Source organism: Cheilinus undulatus, linkage group 22 (assembly GCF_018320785.1).
Source record: "Cheilinus undulatus linkage group 22, ASM1832078v1, whole genome shotgun sequence".
Lineage (NCBI taxonomy): Eukaryota > Metazoa > Chordata > Actinopteri > Labriformes > Labridae > Cheilinus > Cheilinus undulatus.
The window spans coordinates 18,042,948-18,061,133 of NC_054886.1; the positions used below are offsets into that span (position 1 = coordinate 18,042,948).

Genomic DNA, 18,186 nt, shown 5'->3' on the forward strand with positions numbered 1-18,186 from the left:
CTTAAAAATGTGCTGCAGTAGAGTGTGGGAGGCTTTAAGATTGACACTTTGTAGTTCTGTATAATCATTCTGAATTGTGTTGTTTGAAATTCTAACAACATGACATTAAACCTTGATTTTTTTGGTTCTGTCATGCAGGACCTCAGCAGTGTGGAGTATTTTTCTCCAAGCATACAGCCCCTTCACCCAGTCATCTATGCCACGGCTATTATTCTACTGCTGTGTCTGCTCACTGTGATTATCAGTTACATCTGCCATCACAGGTAGGATAAGATTACCATAGGATAATAATAACTTTATTTGTATAGCGCTTATAAAAACATGGCTTTGCAAAGTGCTTTTAAATGTGCAGAAGCAAACGGAAGAACAAAGCAACAAAAGACAGAGAAGACAGAACAAATGACATCCAACAGCATTAGCAGAATCCAAACCACTTAAGGGATCTAACCAAAATATTAAGATAGGAATTCAACAACATCAAAATACATCAAGAACCCAGATGTCATGTGATACCATACAACTAAGACAGATGCAGACATCATCAATACTACACAGCTAAGACATCATAGACAGCATCAGGATGCAGGCAAGGCATTGGTATCTAAGTACCATAAAAACAATAGGAACCCCTATGGGTTAAATCGCGATATGATACAATACAGGACAATATGTTACTGTACACTTCGATACGATACAGTATGCTACAATACAGTACGATATACTTCCATACAATATGGTATGATATGATACGATTCAGTATGATAAAATACAGAATAATATGATATGGTGCGCTTTATCATCACTTTTGAAAAACTTATCTTGGACTCAGTTGCTCCATAGAGGTATTTTTATGTACAAAACTGTGAAAAACATCAAAAGACATATAAATAGAGAAGCACATACCAATAAATTTTTCTTAAAACGGCATGTTCTTTGGACTTGATCCAAACAAAACACATCATAATAACTAGAAAAGATTAAAACATCAAGATGCTGTTATCTAACCCCCCAGCGCTTTGTGAAGCTGTATTTTTAGATTTAGCTTGTGGTAATGTGGAATATTAATACATTTGAATGTATATTGTAGGTCCAGTCTGCTGTGGTAGTTTTGATTTTTTTAACTGTACTTTAAGCATCCTTTTTGTGATTTTTGCTTTGTACTCATAAGACAGTTTCATAAAATGTCTCCATGATCTTGTTTGAAAACATTTGTCACTCCTAACTAAACCATTGTGTTTAAACCTTGGTGGGATACAGAACGAAATGCAATCCTCCAGATAAATGTCAACATAAATGACTACTTTTGCTTCTATTTTATCTTTGTGTTGTTTCCATTACTCCAGGTCTGTACGTGTGAGCCGCAAATTTTGGCACATGTTGGTCAACCTCTGCTTCCACATCTCCCTCACCTGTGGTGTCTTTGTGGGTGGCATAAATCAGACAAGACATGCAAGCGTCTGCCAAGCAGTGAGTACACACCAGCCACCACCTTAACACTCCTGCTATTATTGCTTTCTTTTTAACCTAATAGACAGCACACAGAAATTAACAAGAGCCTCAGTTGTTGTCAAGAGGATAAAAAACAGAAAAAAGTTGCCTTTGGCTGCATTCACTCTGCTTGTGGAGCTTTTGTGGAACAGTAAAAGATTCATAGAAAGATACAGTAGATTGTTTCCTTGGCTGGAGGCTGCGCTGCTCCTTCTCATGGTGTGTTGCACTGAGACACATCACTTTTTCATCCCACAAAGTGCCTGGATGAAAGATTTTGGCAGATAACTTTTTGTTTATTTATATAAAGCCCTTCTGGCATAAATTTATATCTGACAGGGTGATTTTTCAGCTCAGACTGATGATGACATATTCAATATGAAATCGCTCAGGGATCATGTCGCCTCACACTCCATCATTTTTACTTTATTGGTGAAATTTAACTTGAGGTGTATTCTATCATCCTAAACTTGAAGATTAATTGCATCTCTTTAGGTAAAGTAAATGTCACACACATAATGATGTTATCTGTTTTAGGTGGGCATCCTGCTGCACTATTCCACTCTGGCTACGGCCCTGTGGGTGGGCGTGACCGCACGCAACATTTACAAACAGGTGACACGAAAAGCCAAGTGCTATGAGGAGCTGGATGAACCTCCGCCTCCACCAAGGCCGATGCTGAGGTATGACACCAACACTTGTTTGGGTTTTTTTGCTGAAAAAAATATGAATCAGTATACAACACAGGTATATTATTGGATTGACATATAGTCAGTTTCATGTGGCTGCTTCAGTGCTTCTGTTTGAAAATCTATAGCCACTTTTCCTGAGAGTGTACTGACATTTTCAGGGGGAGCTGTTTTAATGAACAAAAGTATTTTTAACTACAACTTGATCCAGGATTTTAAAGCATGCCTGAAATTTCCACAAAAGTTTGGGTTAGCCGGTGTATGAAAATAGCAATCTTAAGCTACTGTGATTGCTTTGGCCAGGATGATGCTTTTTCATGTGGCAGAGGTAAATCTGGTTGAATTTAACACGTAGTGAGACTGCTCCACACTCTTTTTAATTGTAATAGCATCGCACTCAACTGCGAAATCTACAGTCAGTTTAAATGTTACACCATGTGAATATAGCAGCATCCTTTTTATGACGTGCCTCTGCCTCTTGGGACTCCCCTCACACCTGTGTGCAGGGAAAATTTCCCACTGAAATGCAAACCCTGGAAAATGTCAGAAGCAGGCTGAACTGATTTTTTTTTTTTTTTTTTTGTCTGGGGGCCTGGAGTGCACATAGAAAGACTTACCTTCTCAGGCATCTGTTGATATGTCAGCTGCACTTTTATGTTTATCTAGCATGTGTCAATGCTATTGAGGGCATTAATGAACACAAAAAATAAGATGAGCTCAAGTGATGTTAATGAGAGCCTTCTTCCAATCCTGTGCTGTGGCCTTGCAGGCTACCTTTCATTTTGGCTATAACTACACCTCACCGAAGCATCTAGAGGTAAAGATGAATTAGCCGTGTTTGCTATGAATTCAAGAGATGTTTTTATGAGCATTTAATCATGTATGATCGTTCTTCATGACATATTTGACATTTCACATTGCAATTGCAAGCAGGCAACATCCCTGGTTTTTATTACTGAACTTGTCTGATGAAAATGCCGGTAAAAACAGACTGCAAGGATTTTAAAGCACACTGAAACCCCATATTTAATCAAAATAGCACAAAGAAAACATGATCAGTTTATGATGTTAACTTGACAAAAAGCAGGGCTGTATTTAAACACATTTTTAGATTTATTTGACTAAATATGACTTTTTCTGAGTTCAAAGCTCCTGTGTGTTGTTGAACCTGCCACATGGTGTCACTGTTGAGGCTAGAAACACTACAGGACCTCTGCAAAAAACACCAAGACTGAGCAAGAACTACCTCTCTGTGCTTTCTCCTAAAGGTTCTACTTAATCGGCGGAGGGATACCTATCATTGTGTGCGGGATCACTGCAGCAGCTAACATCAAAAACTACGGCAGCAGGACCAGTGCACCATAGTGAGTAGTTTCTGTGTAAAGATCCCTTCTCATTGTAATTCAGTGCCATCATATAAGGGTAAATAATCTATCCCCGTGAGATTTCTTCCTCAGGAGGAATTGGATGGAGTTATCGACCATCCACACTCTGACGCTTTAGTAAATAACGTATATTTTTATGAGAGCAGGAGAAGTTTATTCCCTGAAGTTGTTATTATAGAGGCTTATTAACGATGTGTGCATCCAAGCAACAAGCAACTGCTGCCAGTTTACAGCGAGTTCCCCCTCCTCTACAGTGGCAGCTGTTTAGATTGTGCAACGTGACGGACTAATTGAGAAATCTGGACCCTTATCTGTCTGAAGTCTTTGGAGTTTAATTAATTTTTTCGTGAGAGAAGATAAATCCAGCCCTTTGTTATTTAAACATAATGGGACAGCTTCTGTAAATATTAGACAGCAAAGTTTCTTAAAGAGTTTTTTTAGTCTTTGAAGTGAGTAATGATGGTGTCAAATTATGACTGAGAGCTTTTTATTGTGCCCCTCTGTATGGAAGTTGCTGGATTTGATTGCTCATGTCTGTCCCCCTCTAGCTGCTGGATGGCCTGGGAGCCCAGTATCGGAGCTTTTTACGGCCCAGTTGGATTCATCATCTTTGTGGACTGCATGTACTTCCTCAGCATCCTGCTCCAGCTTCGTCGCCACCCTGAACGACGCTATGAGCTGAAAGAGCCGACAGAGGAGCAGCAGCACCTCGCTTCAGCCCACTCAGAACCTTTACCTGACTCCCATCCCCTCACTCTCCACCTCCAGCCTCATGATGCCGCCTCCTCCATCGTGTCTGCTCCCCACACCGTGCCTCTGTCCGCCCTGGAGAATGAGCACACCTTTGCTGCTCAGCTGATTGGTGCAGCAGGGGCTTTGGGCTTGTACGCCGCCCTGTGGGTGTTCGGGGCCATGGCTGTATCCCAGGACCACCCGTTTGATTTAGCCTTCACCTGTCTGTTTGGGGTAGCGGCGCTGGCTTTGGGGGCGTTCATGGTGGCTCATCACTGTGTGAACAGGCAGGATATGAAACGTTTTTGGTCCCAGGCTTGTTGTTCAGGCAGACGGGCGTACTCGGCACAGGAGGATGTGCTTCTTCCACAGCCTGGCGTGGTGGTGACATCTGCTGGAGGATCAGCAGACAAGCCTGATGGTGAGTCGACAAAGTGCGGCCTCAGCAGTGCGGACTCTTCCTACACGAATAAGAGTGCACCAAGCATGCGCAACTCCGCCCATGGCAGCAAACTGACTAATCTGCACGCAGAGGCGGCACAGTGTAAGCCTGCCTCAGCACCTGTTACAGCGAATGGCTCCGCCATTCTAGACAACAGCCTGACTGAACATTCAGTAGACACTGAAATCAAAATGCACGTAGCGCCGGTTGAGGTTCAGTTCCGCCCGATGAGCAACATCACCAATCCTTCAGCCTCAACAAACGGACACACAAGCAGGCATCACAAAAACAGAGCACGAGCGCACAGAGCGAGCCGCCTTACAGTGCTGCGAGAGTACGCCTACGACGTTCCTACAAGCGTGGAGGGAAGCGTGCAGAGTGCCCCTCAAAGGCGGCATCATCACTACGACATCGCCGCAAGGAACAGCCGGCGAGCGGCCTACATGGCCTACAGGGAGCGGCATCAGAGCCAGATGCAGCAGGACAGCAGCGACAGCGCCAGCCTGCCGCGCCGCTCCCGATACGCAGATAAAGGAGGCGGAAGCAGAGGCAGCACCCTGGGGAATGGGTCAGTGGTGACAGTAGAGACAGAGCAAGAGGTGTCGGCTGCAGCATCCAGCTCGAGTAAAGAGCCTGCTCCTGTAAAGCAGCCTGGAAGCACAGAACTTGAAAGTCAACCCAAGTCTTACGGGCTCAATTTGGTATCTCAGAATGGTGGCACGCTTAAAGAAAACGGACAGACTGTGCCTTTAATCAGCACTGAGAACACAGCGAGCATAAAGACCGGCCTGTGGAAACATGAAACTACTGTGTAGCGACAGTTTCCGTCCCAAAGACTGCACCTGCTTTTAAACTGTGAAGTAAATTTTTTTGTTTTGAGTGTACAATTTCAGTACCATAAAACCCTTACTGCCACTGAACTGTCTTTGTAGATTTCTCTGTAAATGGTCTATTTTTATAACTTTTAATCCAAACCTTTTTATTCCATTTATCTGTACAAAAACTGCATGGACTGAGCTGTGGCCCTGTGAATACAAACCCTAACCCTGTGGGGTGTTTTTTCCATTTTCTAGTTTGTCCTGACAATAATAAAACAAAAGTTTACAGATTGAATGTTTCTATTCTTGTGGTATCGCCTCTCTGGGTCACTGCAGCCGGAGCAAAGGTGAGTCAGAGCTGTTTTGTTTTAAAGAATTACTCTTGCTGACGATTTCTGACAAGCTGGTAATTGGGCTTTTTCACTGGCCTTCAGGTGGCCTCGAGTTTCTCTCTCTGCAGCAGAGCAGCACTTTAATTGTGCCAGGCTGTGGCTTTGGGTTCCATGGGTGCTCTCTCCTCTGCCTGCTGGTGGGTTTCATGGGAGCTACACACATTCTGGGTACCCGCAGAGTTTTGTCCCAGCAAATAAAATTCTGATAATAACATCACTGATGTGAAACAGTTAAGCAACTGGGTGTGCCTTTTATTAATCTGTTAAATGATTGCAGGGAGAAGCTCCTGTTTTTGTGAAGTGTCAGCAATCGCCCATTTCACCAGCTGAGTCTATCACCCTCCTGTTAGATGATTTATCTCAAATTCTCAATTGTGTGAGATTACTGAACTTAGTTTATCCTGTGTATCTTTAAAGACAAGGAAATAATCCTGTTAGCAACTCTTTCTCCTTTGCTGCTGTGAAACAGATGTTAAAAATATCCTAATTTTCAGAAGATTTGACATTTGCCTGAGCCTGCTAAGCTGATATCTTTTTTTCATCGTGGGATTATTTATTATCTGTACTCAGTTTGTTCTATTGTGGAGATACAGCTTGTGGAAAATCTTGTTTTCTGGCTTGTTTACAGACTTGCTGTTTCCTAATTTGTTTCTACTGTTTATGAGCGAGACAGTTTATACTGTTTTTTTTTTATATTTGCCGGAAATGTTTGTCTGTAGATATCAATTTCAACAGATGGCATCCAGAAGTGTTTGCACCCAATGCAGACTGAGGGAAGACTTTCTAGATGGAGGAGGGGAAGGTAGCGCATCAGCCTAGTCCAGTGGGAGAGAATGCTACCCCTAGTCAGGGCACCTCACCCTGTTGCTAAGCTCGGCATGGAGGGGTGTGGCACTGGGACGCTGGAGGTCAATGTTCAGCCCTCTGGTGGTGTAGCTGGAGTAACTGAACTCAACACTGGTGCAGGAGGGTTCCCACTTGGTTTCCATGGTGAAGTGCTGGCTCTTTGCTGCCTATTGGTCTGCACAGTTAACTTGTTGAGGCAAATGGTAGAATAAGGGTTCAACCAAAATTTACCCACAGTCAGAAGAAATCAGACTAAAATTAAATGCATGGCAATTTAGAACCTTGAAGCTTTTGTACAGGATTTCTTCTTTCAAGGCCTTTATTTGTGACCCACTGAGAATAGCTTCATGTTCCACTTTTGGGTCCCCATCCACCAGTTGAGAACCAGTGATTTAAAAGTTTGATCTTGCCTGCAGCATGCCAGACACACTATACTGTAACAGGGACATCTGATTAATGCCAATGAACTGGATTTCCTGAATGTGTAAATGCATAACTGAGACACTTCCAACAGAACTGAAGGACAGTTTTTTGATGGCATGTGACTTTAAGTAGATACTACATCATTATACTTATGGTGAGGGATATTTATTCATAGTTCCTCTCCAGGGATTTTCTCTCTCATGATACCAATCGCAAGCCAAGTTTAGTCAATGTTAAACTTCCAACCATCTATAATGATCTCATGCTGAGGTCAGACTTTTTTTTTTTTTTTTAACAAGGCTGCCCATAAGGGGGGATAAACGGGAGAGCTTTGTGGGGCCCAGCCTACTGGGGGACCCTTGAGACTCAGGAAAATCATGGTCCACTGGAAAGTAAATCAGTGATAATGTTTTATATTTAACCTGAAAAAAAAGGGAAAATGGGGGGGGGGGCAAAAGAGGCAAACGTGATTGGGGAAAAATGGTGAAAAGCAGATAAAAAGTGCTAAGATTGGTTAATAAGAAGCAAAACTGGGTTAAAAGACAAATGGGTACCAATTAAAATGGTTTTAGCGATGCAAAAATGGAGAGGAAAACATGGTGAAAAGCAGATAAAAATGCCAGATATGGGATGGGGCGAATGTGGCAACAAAGGGTTACAGAGGCAAAAATTTGCAGAAGCTGCAAAACTGGTTAAAATTGGTAAAGAAGAAGAAAAGAAGAAAAGTGGCATGAATAAGTAAGTTGAACATCAGAATCCAGAAATATCTTGAAACACTTTTTATCTCAAAAATTGGGTACCTGTTAGCCAGGATGCTAGCACCAATGCTTCTGATCCAGCACACTGACGTTGATAAAACATCAAAATGGGTAAAAGTGGGTTACAAGTGTGAAAAATGGGTTTAAAGAGACAAAAATTGGCTACCAGCTGCAAAAAATAAGTCAGAAAAATGGTGAAAAGTTGTTCAAAAGTGGCAAAAATTGATTAAAAATGGATTTAAAGTGGGAAAAATGGGCAGAAGCAGTAAATCTGTATATGAAATGAATGAATAATTTCAACATCAGAGCTCAATGATAGCTTGATGACATTTCAGCTCCAAAATAAAGATACTGTCAGCCCAGTTTTTTGGGCAGGCCTGTGATTTAAGTAAGGGTTAATGTCCGACAAGGTGTCCAATTATCCGGGATCAATGGATGACATGGAATCTATCTTACTGGCGGATGGTGTTAGAGCAGCAGAACTAAGAATCCATGAAGGGAGTGCCTCAAGATTTGGTCTTGGGACCACTCTTATTTACAATCTATATCAAATGTCTTAGAGATTTCTTTTCATTTCTATGCCAATGATGATGATACAGTTATCAATTTCTGTGCACCTATGCCTGCACAAGCTTTTATAAATCTTAAGCATGCTTTTGAGTTAGTCCAACATCAGCTTTGTCAGCTGCAGTTTATTCTAAATGCAGATAAAACTAAATTAATGGTCATTACATATTCAAGAGCAGCAAAAAGAACTGGATTTAATTGCACAAATCCTCCTTAATACATGGATAGAATCCAGAATCATGATCCCTTTGTTTTGATCCACAGGGTCCCTCGCTGCCCCTGTCAGAGCCAGAAGAGCCATTAACACCTCATCACTCTTGGTTCAGGTAAATGTTTGTTTGCACACCTAATTGATTTCTAATTAACTTTGTTAAGGATATGAGTCATACCATCAAGGTTTAAACTGATTTGAGCAGTTTAGAGCTGTGCTGCTCATGGCTCCTTGAGCTTCTGTTTATTCATTTATTCACTAAAAGCCTTTACTCAGACTGTTATCACATGCTGAAATTTATGCCAGTTGATGAGGGCATACATTAAAAGGATAGTTCAGATTTTTCCCTACTTCATCAGCTTTTTGCTTGGCTTTATGTTGGATTTACTCATACTTTGAGAGGTCTTGGACCGAGGAACTTGTATCACAGGTGTTCTTGACCAAGGTCTATAAAGAGTCACCAATGGCTGATTTTTGTAATTACATCATCCAAGCAGTATTGTTATTTTAGATCTCTCACTTTAACTTTAGATTATTCACTTCTCTGTAGAATTACTGGACAGAATGCCTGGCAAATATGTTTTCATGTTGGGTTTCTATGGTTTCATGATTTTGTTAACCAATAATGTAAGGTATTTCTTCCAGTGTGATCAGTCTTTTTCTTCATCCCCCTCCTTTTATACTATGTTGCAAAAACAACTGTTCCTACACAGTTGTTTCAGTCAATGATCATCATAACGAGGTGAGGAAAACTTCTCTCAACTTCAGCAACAACAGAGTCAGAAATTCAGCTCACAAATACTAGGTTGTCCTTCTCGGATGTTGTCGTTACTTGCAGTGAAAGACTGGATAATGCTGATGTGGTCAGCATGTCTCAGAATAGCAGAGTACAGTAGAACCAAAGTGGGAGTTTCAGTTAAAACCGCCAACTCTCAAGGTGGCGAGGGATGAAAAAGTCTGTGTCAGCCTTCATCTGGGTGATCCAAGCTGATGACCCTGCTGAAGGCCAGAAGCCAAAACACATCATTCCAGTAAAGTTGTTCTCTTCTAAAAGCCAAGCTTTCAGTCCTCTATATAATTCCGTCAGCTGTTTATTTTGCAGGTACCCCGGTGTTTTGCTACAAGTAGGGCATCTTGATTTTTGAGAGGGTGAAGTGCTAGGGGAACATGGCCTTTCAAGTTGAGATTCTCCAGAAGCACACTACAATACAAATGCTGGAGGAAATGTCCCAAGATGTTTTAGAAATCACCAACAAGATTTGAAAATTTAGACTTTTTACATAACTGCTTAAACGACTGCAGTGACGCATCAGAAACATAAAGGGTCGGCCCTTTTTGTAAGGGAAGATTTAACCACTCCATGTAACTCTGTTTCATTGGGTTGGAGGCACCCAAAATCAAACGGTTAGGGGTAAATATTTTAAATGGGACTGAGCAAAAGTGTCCAAGTTAAGTCAAAAATCTGTGATTGCAAGGCAATCACATTTCATTGATTGATCAGATATGTCAATATACTATTTATACCACATATTAAACTGTATATCATTTATCATTTTTGTTCCTTTCATCATCTGTTTTTGTAATTATTACTACCACAAGTTATAATTATCATTATTCAACATTATTTGCATTTTCCATTATTTATTATTATCATCATTTAAGTTTGCTGCTCATATTTTTCTCTCTTTCATTTGGTCCCCACTGCTCATCCAATATCTCCCCCACCCCCCAAAATAAATAAATAAATAAATAATATCAACATCATCTATTTGTTACTGGTGTCACTATTTTCTTGTAATGTTTTTTTTGGTTGCAAAGAAAAATAAATAAATAAACATTCAAAGCAGCATGGTCTCCCCATCATCTGCCTGCAGAACAGAGAACTACCTTGTATACTTCAACATTTGATGTAGTTATCCAAATAACACCAAAGTGAATGAGGCAAATCTTAACTTTAATGTTTTGACAAAGTGTTGAACAAGTTTAAATCAATTAGATATGAAAAGGGGATCATGGCTTTCTTTTTTATTCTTGATTACTAGATTAAAACACTGCAACCCTCCATGTCAGTGTCAACATAAACAACCATAAGTAAGCTTTCATGGCAGACTTTTCCATTTTACCTTGTGATTCTGTTCTCCTCCAGGTCTGTCTGTAATAGCTGCAAATTTTGGCACATGCAGGTCAACCTCTGCTTCCACATCTCCCTCACCTGTGGCGTCTTTGTGGTTGGCATAAATCAGACATGACATGTGAGCATCTGCCAAGCAGTGAATACACACCACCTGCACACCTCAGCACTTATGCTATTATCACTTTCTTTTAAACCTCGTTGTCGGCACACAAAAATGAACTAGGCCTTGGATGTTTCCAGTAAAAACACAGAAAAGTTGCCTTTGGCTGAGTTCTCTCTGAAACAGTAATGGATGCACAGACAGATACAGAGGATCATTTCCTTGGCTGGAGGCAGCGCTGCTCCTCCTCTCATGGTGTGTTGCACTGAGACATCACTATTTCATCACACAAAGCACCTGGATGAAAGATTTTGGCAGATAACTTTTTGTTTATTTATATAAAGCTCTTCTGGCATAACTTTCTATCTGACAGGGTGATTTTTCAGCACAGATTGATGATGACATATTCAATATAAAATTGCTCAGGGATTATCTTGCCATTTAAGAGGCTCCAGCTTATCTCACTTCATCATTTTTATTTTAGCAGTGAATTTTAACTTCAGGTGCATTTTTATCATCCTAAACCTGTTAATTAATTGCATCTCTTTAGCCTGAGCAAATATCTTGTTCCTAATGATATCATCTGTTCTAGTGTTGGGAACTTTAAGTCTGGCTTCCTGCTTCTGTTGGAAATCCCCTTTCACACATGCACTACAAGCCTGAACAGTCTTGGAAATTTCCAAGTTGCATGTATGAACACAAATATCTGACTTCTCACCTGATTTTATCCAGGCTCTTTCCTAACAGCCAGTTAAGAAATGTCAACAGTCAAGAAAATGTAATGTTACCAGGTGGATGGGATGATGATGCTCATATCACAACAACTTGACAACACCATCTGGACCTTTCTGCACTTAATACCTGCTCTATACACTCCTGTCATTATAGTGTCAGGCTTTGTTGCTTCATCAGCCACCTTAATTACACTAAATATCACACTCTGAGTACCTCTGGATCCTTTTTACATCACGTGTTGCCTCCTGGGACCTCCCTTGGGAAAGTCTTCTACTGTAAAGGATATGTGTAAAAGGCCTAGGGAGTGATTGTAGCATAAAGACACATGTCTGGAAGGTCCAGTCACTGGTTAATAAGTATTCCTGGCTACCATTACATCATGAAGAGAAAAGAACCCTACAATCAACTCAGAGAAAATTTTATTGGAAATATAAGACAGGGGATGACACAAAAAAACTTCCAAGGTGATCTCCAGTGCTGTGATAGCAGCAAAAGATGCATCTATTAAATACTGACTTGAACGGGGTGAATATTTATGCAGTCACTTATTTTTATTTAACAAAAATTACTTTGTAGGAATCTGTTTCACTTTGACATAAAGGATTTTTTTTTATTTTATAAAAACAGAATGTGATTATTTGCATACATGATGAAACCGTGCATTTTATTACATTTTGCCTGATTTATATGACTGAAAGGAGAATGGATGAGTTTGTGAGTTGGTGTAAGAGCTTGTGTGTGTTGGTTAAACTGCCACATGGTGTCACTGTAGTGGCCTTAAACTCAATAAGACCTCTGCCAAACACTTAACAACAGCTCTTCTCTTTCTCCTAAAGGCTCTACTTAATTGGAGGAAGGATACTTATCACTGTGTGTAGGATTACCGTAGCAGCTAACATCAGAAACTACAGCAGCCAGATTAATGCGCCATAGTGAGTAGTTTCTGCATAGAGTTCCTATTTCCAAGTATATGCACATTATACGTGCATGTCAACAATAAGAGAACCATTCCCTCGAGTTGGATGGAGTTATCAACCATCTTGACTGCAGCACTTTAGTAAATATGTATATTTTTTATGAGAGCAGGAGAAGTTTATTCCCTGAAGTTGTGATTATAGAGGCTTCTTAACGATGTGTGCATCCAAGCAACAAGCAACTGCTGCCAGTTTACAGTGAGCTCCCCCTCCTCTACAGTGGCAGCTGTTTAGATTGTGCAACGTGGCAGGCTAATTGAGAAATCTGGACCCGGATCCAAGTAAAGTCTTTGGAGTTTAATTAATTTTTTCGTGAGAGATAAATCCAGCCCTTTGTTATTTAAACATAATGAGATAGCTTCTGTAAATATAAGACAGCAAAGTTTTCTTAAAGAGTTTTTTTTTAAGTCTTTGAAGTGAGTAATGATGGTGTCAAATAGTTTTTATATTTTCTTAAAGAAGTTCTGATGGGAGTTGCTGGAGCAGAGCTTTTTACAGCCCCATTGGTGGACTGCATGTACTTCCTCAGCATCCTGCAGCCCAAGTCTGACTCAGACCCCCTCACTCTCCACCTCCAGCCTCGTGACACCTCCTCCTCAAATGTGTCTGCTCTCAACACAACCCTGGTCCACCTTTTGAGAATGAGTACACCTTTGCCACTCCGGTGATTGGTGCAGCAGGGGCCTGTATGCTGCTCTGTGGGTGTTTGGGGCCATGGCTACAGTCCAGGACCTCTAGTTTGACTTTGCCTTCACCTGTCTCAAAATACTAAAATACAGTGGAAAAGTGTAACTTGCAATGCCTTCCTGAGCCTGAGTATACACAACCACAATCATGGGCATGATTTTGCAGAAGGTCAGCATTTCTGTATTATAACTTCTTTTATTGAAGTTTCACCTTTTGAATTAAATCACGGGAAAAATAAACTTATTAGAATATGGTGTTTTAGGAGTATACAGTTTAAGTCTGTTGATTATTCTGTTAATGGTCTTTTTTTAAAATAACTTTTAATCCAGACCTTTTGATTCCATGTATCTGTACAAAATGCTTGATCTGATTTGAATGCAAACCCTGACCCTGCAGTTTTTTTGTTTTGTTTTCTAGTCCGACAGTAATAAACAAAACTTTACAGATTGAATTTTTTTTATTCCTGTGGTATTGCCTGCTGGGTCCCCACAGCCTGAGCAAAGGTGAGTCTGAGCTGTTTTGTTTCAAAGAATTACTCTTGCTGACGATTTCTGACAAGCTGGTAATTGGGTTTTTTGCTGACCTTCAGGTGGCCTCGGGTTCCTCTCTCTGCAGCAGAGCAGCACTTTAATTGCACCAGGCTGTGGCTTTGGGTGCTTTCTCCTCCACCTGTTGGCAGATTTGATGGGTGCAGCACACATTCTGGGCACCTAGGGCTGTGATTGACAGCCGACTCTTAGGGCAAAGTGAAGCTGCCACCAGAATAACAGATAATGAGAGGAGTGTAACTTCTTCCTCCTTCTTCCCTCTCCCACACAGCTGACAGCTGAACTGGAGTCCTGCTCACAGCTTGACATCTCTGTTGGGGAGTAAGTTCAGAACACACACAAAGTATGGAGTAAGTTTGGCCGCTGACATCTCTAGAAACTGATTTTGACTAGTTGCAGGTTGAATATATCTGGCTGGGGGGTTGTATCAACATTTATTTTGTTTAATCTGACAGCATCACATCCCTGCATTTGTAAACCTTAGGGGCAGCTGAACACTGGTGGAAGAAATATTCAGACTTTTGAAAGTACAAATTCTGCTAAAAAAATATTTGTGTCAGATACAAATCTGAAACCCACTCTTTCAAAAATTGTAAATAATTTTCACAACTCCACAAAATTGTTCTAAACCTTTACAAAATGTTAATTAATTCCATTGTCATGCCCGTTTATTCTCAATCTTAAATTCTGAAGGTCATGCAGTGATTTTAAGAAACGATCAGTAATGGTCGCCCACTGATTATCCCAGTCAGAGACACCACTGCTCCAGCAGTTCCACTTTCTCATTAACAGCACATTAATAAAAGGCATATTTCATTCCAGCAGAGATGTATTGCCCGGCCATCTTGGATGTGACAAATTATAATAAGACTTTTGAATTATGTAGCGAGCAGTTACGCCTTGATTGGTGGCAGCCTCGCTCATCCCTTCCAGGCATGAAAAGAGTGATCTTCAAGTAATTGCCAAGGTTCTTAGCAGTGCCATCTGTCAGGAAAGTTCATTCGAGGTCGTCTGGGATGAAAATCTGAGGATGTTTGTGCTGTGTGTGGACAAAAAAAACGTCCAGCAAGGCGAAAAAAAAAAACCCAGATTGGATCTGTGCACAGAGATCAGAAGGACGCCTTGGGCAGGAATCGATTATAAATTAAGATAAAATGAGATATTCATGTTTTTTTTGTCTCAGTTTAAACACCTTCCTAAACACCTTAAGCCTCAGATAAAGAGTCTATTTGCAGCTGCAGCTCTTCCTAACAAAGAGGCTCATAGATGACTAAAATCAGACAAGTGATGCAATGTTTACATTTTCCTATCAGCTTGTAGCACCTGAAGGAAGCATCTGCCTCTGCTGTGGAAACATGCCACAGGAATGAAGATTGATAGTGTTTAGAGAGAGAAGCCATCTGACTGCGCTGATCATAATTAGGTGGCTCTGGACGTACCTTCAGCGTGCTAATCGCCCACAAACCTCCCAGGCCTGACATATAGACAAATACATTCATTAGCAGCTTTGTGCTGATCGCTGTCACTGACTAGCAGGTGTCTACTTGCTGCAATAATTGGGGAATTTGTGGAGTTTGTGGTGTTTTTGTGGGCTTTTTTAAAAAATTCTCACAAATGAGGCAAAGTTGCATCAGTATGCAAGTTGTGTTTTAGAGAAGGTCAGGGCTTCCGCAAATATTTGCATTTGAACACTTTGACATTTAGTGCACACAGTTACATAACACACTTTTTTTTAACCACTAATGCATGATGCCAAGCAGAAACTGGCCTTCATAGTTAGAAAATACAAAGATATCATTAAGCATGTTTGAAAGTTTTATTGTTTTAGTGCATCATCTTTGCATATCATTTCTCCAGTATTTGCTTATGCAATATCTTTGCCAGGCTGCATGGTGGTGCAGTGGTTAGCTCTCACAGCAAGGAGGTTTCTGGTATGAATCCTTGTCCTGCAGGGCCTTTTTGTGTGTTTTTATGTTCTCCTGTGCCTGCTTAGGTTCTCTCCAGGGGTTCGGGCTTCCACCCACAGTCCAGTGATTCACTCATTTGCCTAAATAGTGACTCTGATGTTTGTAGGTGTCAGTTGGAATGTGTCTGGTTGTTAATACTGTTGATAAGTGGTCGGATAATGCATGGATATCTTTGCCAAAACATTACTGCAAATGAGCTTTAACTTGGTTTTGGTGCTGATACTGCACAATAGAAGTGGAGAGCTTGAGAATGAATAAATTATATGGTTAATTCAGATCACTGTTAGGTGAGCTGTACAATGGGTTTGTTTTTTCAAAAGTAATCCACAGGAATCATGAGGGAAACCTCTGTTTTGGCTTCCTCCTCGCCAAAACAGATATTCTCCCAAAAGCTAGGGGGCAGTGTCTTCAAAAATCACATCAGTTGCATGTTTTGTTGTCTGTCATGTCTGCATCAGTAAAAAATGAGCAGATTTGCACAGCGAGGTGAAAATTAGCCACACAGGGCCAGGGAGAAGTTTTTAAAGTATTTTAAAGTTGATTAATCAATTCAGCCAAAGTGAAGGCTTTTTAAAGTATTACAGAGTCTTAAATACAAGACTACAAGATCTTAAATTTTAGCGTTTTTTTATTGTAATTTTTTTAGCACATTCGCTTAAAGAGGTTGTAGGCTAGTGTTTCTGCTTTTACTTTTTTGAATTTACTAGTGCATCTCAAAAAATTAGAATATCATGAAAAAGTTCAATATTTTTTGTCACTTGTTTCTGAAAGTGAAACCCATGTATTATATAGACTTATTACACACAGAGTGAAGTATTTCAAGCCTTTATTTCTTGAAATGTTGATAATTATGGCTTACAGATAAGAAAACCCAAAATTCAGTGTTTCAAAACAATTAGAATATTACATAAGATCAATTTCAAAAACGGATATTTTAAACAGAAATGTCAGGCTTCTGAAAAGTATGTTCATTTCTATGCCTTCAATACTTGGTTGGGCCTCCTTTTGCATGAATTACTGCATCAATGCGGCATGGCATGGAGGCGATCAGCCTGTGGCACTGCTCAGGTGTAATGGAAGCCCAAGTTGCTTTGATAGCGGCCTTCAGGTCATCTGCATTGTTGTGTCTGGTGTCTCTCATCTTCTTCTTGACAATACCCCATAGATTCTCTATGGGGTTCAGGTCAGACCAGTTTGATGGCCAATCAAGCACAGTAACACCATGGTCATTGAAGCAGCTTTTGGTACCTTTGGCAGTATGGACAGGTGCCAAGTCCTGCTGGAAAATGAAATCAGCATCTCCATGGTGCTTGTCAGCAGAAGGAAGCATGAAGTGCTCTAAAAATGTCCTGGTAGATGGCTGCACTGACTGTGGACTTCAGAAAACACAGTGGACCAACACCAGCAGATGCCATGGCAGCCAAAATCACTACTGACTGTGGAAACTTCACACTGGACTTCAAGCAACTTGGATTCAAGTTCCCAGAGTCTGGAGGAAGAGTGGAGAGGCACAGAATCCAAGTTGCTTGAAGATGGCAGTGTGTCACTTTTTCTTCTCCCTTGAATCCTGGGGTGGGGGGACTCTGCTTTTCTTAGGTACATGTAGGAGGGGCTCCAAGGAAAAATGGTTGGGAAACACTGAAGTAAGGTATACATAGGAGCTGTTAAACAGGTTTTCCCTCATTAAACGATTAACTATGTAGTGTCAGTATCTACGGATTCTGGAAGCAGAAATACCTCCATACGTTGTATTTTACATCATTGTGTCATCATAACAACACCAACTGTCCAATGATAACAAGAAGAGGACTGAAATAACATAATTTTTGCAAGAAAACCAGTGTTCTTATTTTAGGATGGAGGTAAGTCAAGATCTTCAGAAAGTTTGTTCTCGGTCACAGAACGCCTGGGCCAATAAGACTCATTTGAGAAAAAAGAGCTGCCGGCTTTGGGCGTTGTTTAGTCAGAGCGACTGCAAGCCTGTAAACAACGGCTGCGGGTGCAGAGATTAGCATAGATGCAGCTATGGCTGCAGTTTAATCAGAACTGGACAACATTTGTTTAGTAAAAAACTGTTTCATTCAGTCACCCCTCTGAAATTTCTGCCTTCCCCAAACACCATGTATGGGCTGTTGCCCGGATAGATTTGAAATACATTCCCTGCAATGGATAATGTGATACAGTCAATCTGGTGTGTCAGGTTAATTTAAAAAGCAGCATAGATTTTGGTACCGCCTAGACACATTATGTAGTGTGAAGTCCCCTTTAAAGCACTGGTAATCTAGATTTT

The 18,186-nt window shown here is 40.8% G+C and overlaps 1 protein-coding gene across 2 annotated transcripts in view; it reads left to right on the forward strand.

Annotated features, from left to right (window-relative positions):
• adgra3 (adhesion G protein-coupled receptor A3) overlaps positions 1–5,835 on the forward strand; it is a 45,013-nt gene extending 39,178 nt beyond the window's left edge. For both annotated transcript variants that reach the window (XM_041779885.1, XM_041779886.1), the window contains exons 15-19: positions 139–263; positions 1,344–1,467; positions 2,026–2,171; positions 3,446–3,541; positions 4,111–5,835. In XM_041779885.1, the coding sequence (XP_041635819.1) occupies positions 139–263; positions 1,344–1,467; positions 2,026–2,171; positions 3,446–3,541; positions 4,111–5,551 (1,932 nt within the window). In that variant the 3' untranslated portion in view covers positions 5,552–5,835. The remainder of the gene's footprint in view (positions 1–138; positions 264–1,343; positions 1,468–2,025; positions 2,172–3,445; positions 3,542–4,110) is intronic.
• The last annotated feature ends 12,351 nt before the right edge of the window (positions 5,836–18,186 follow it).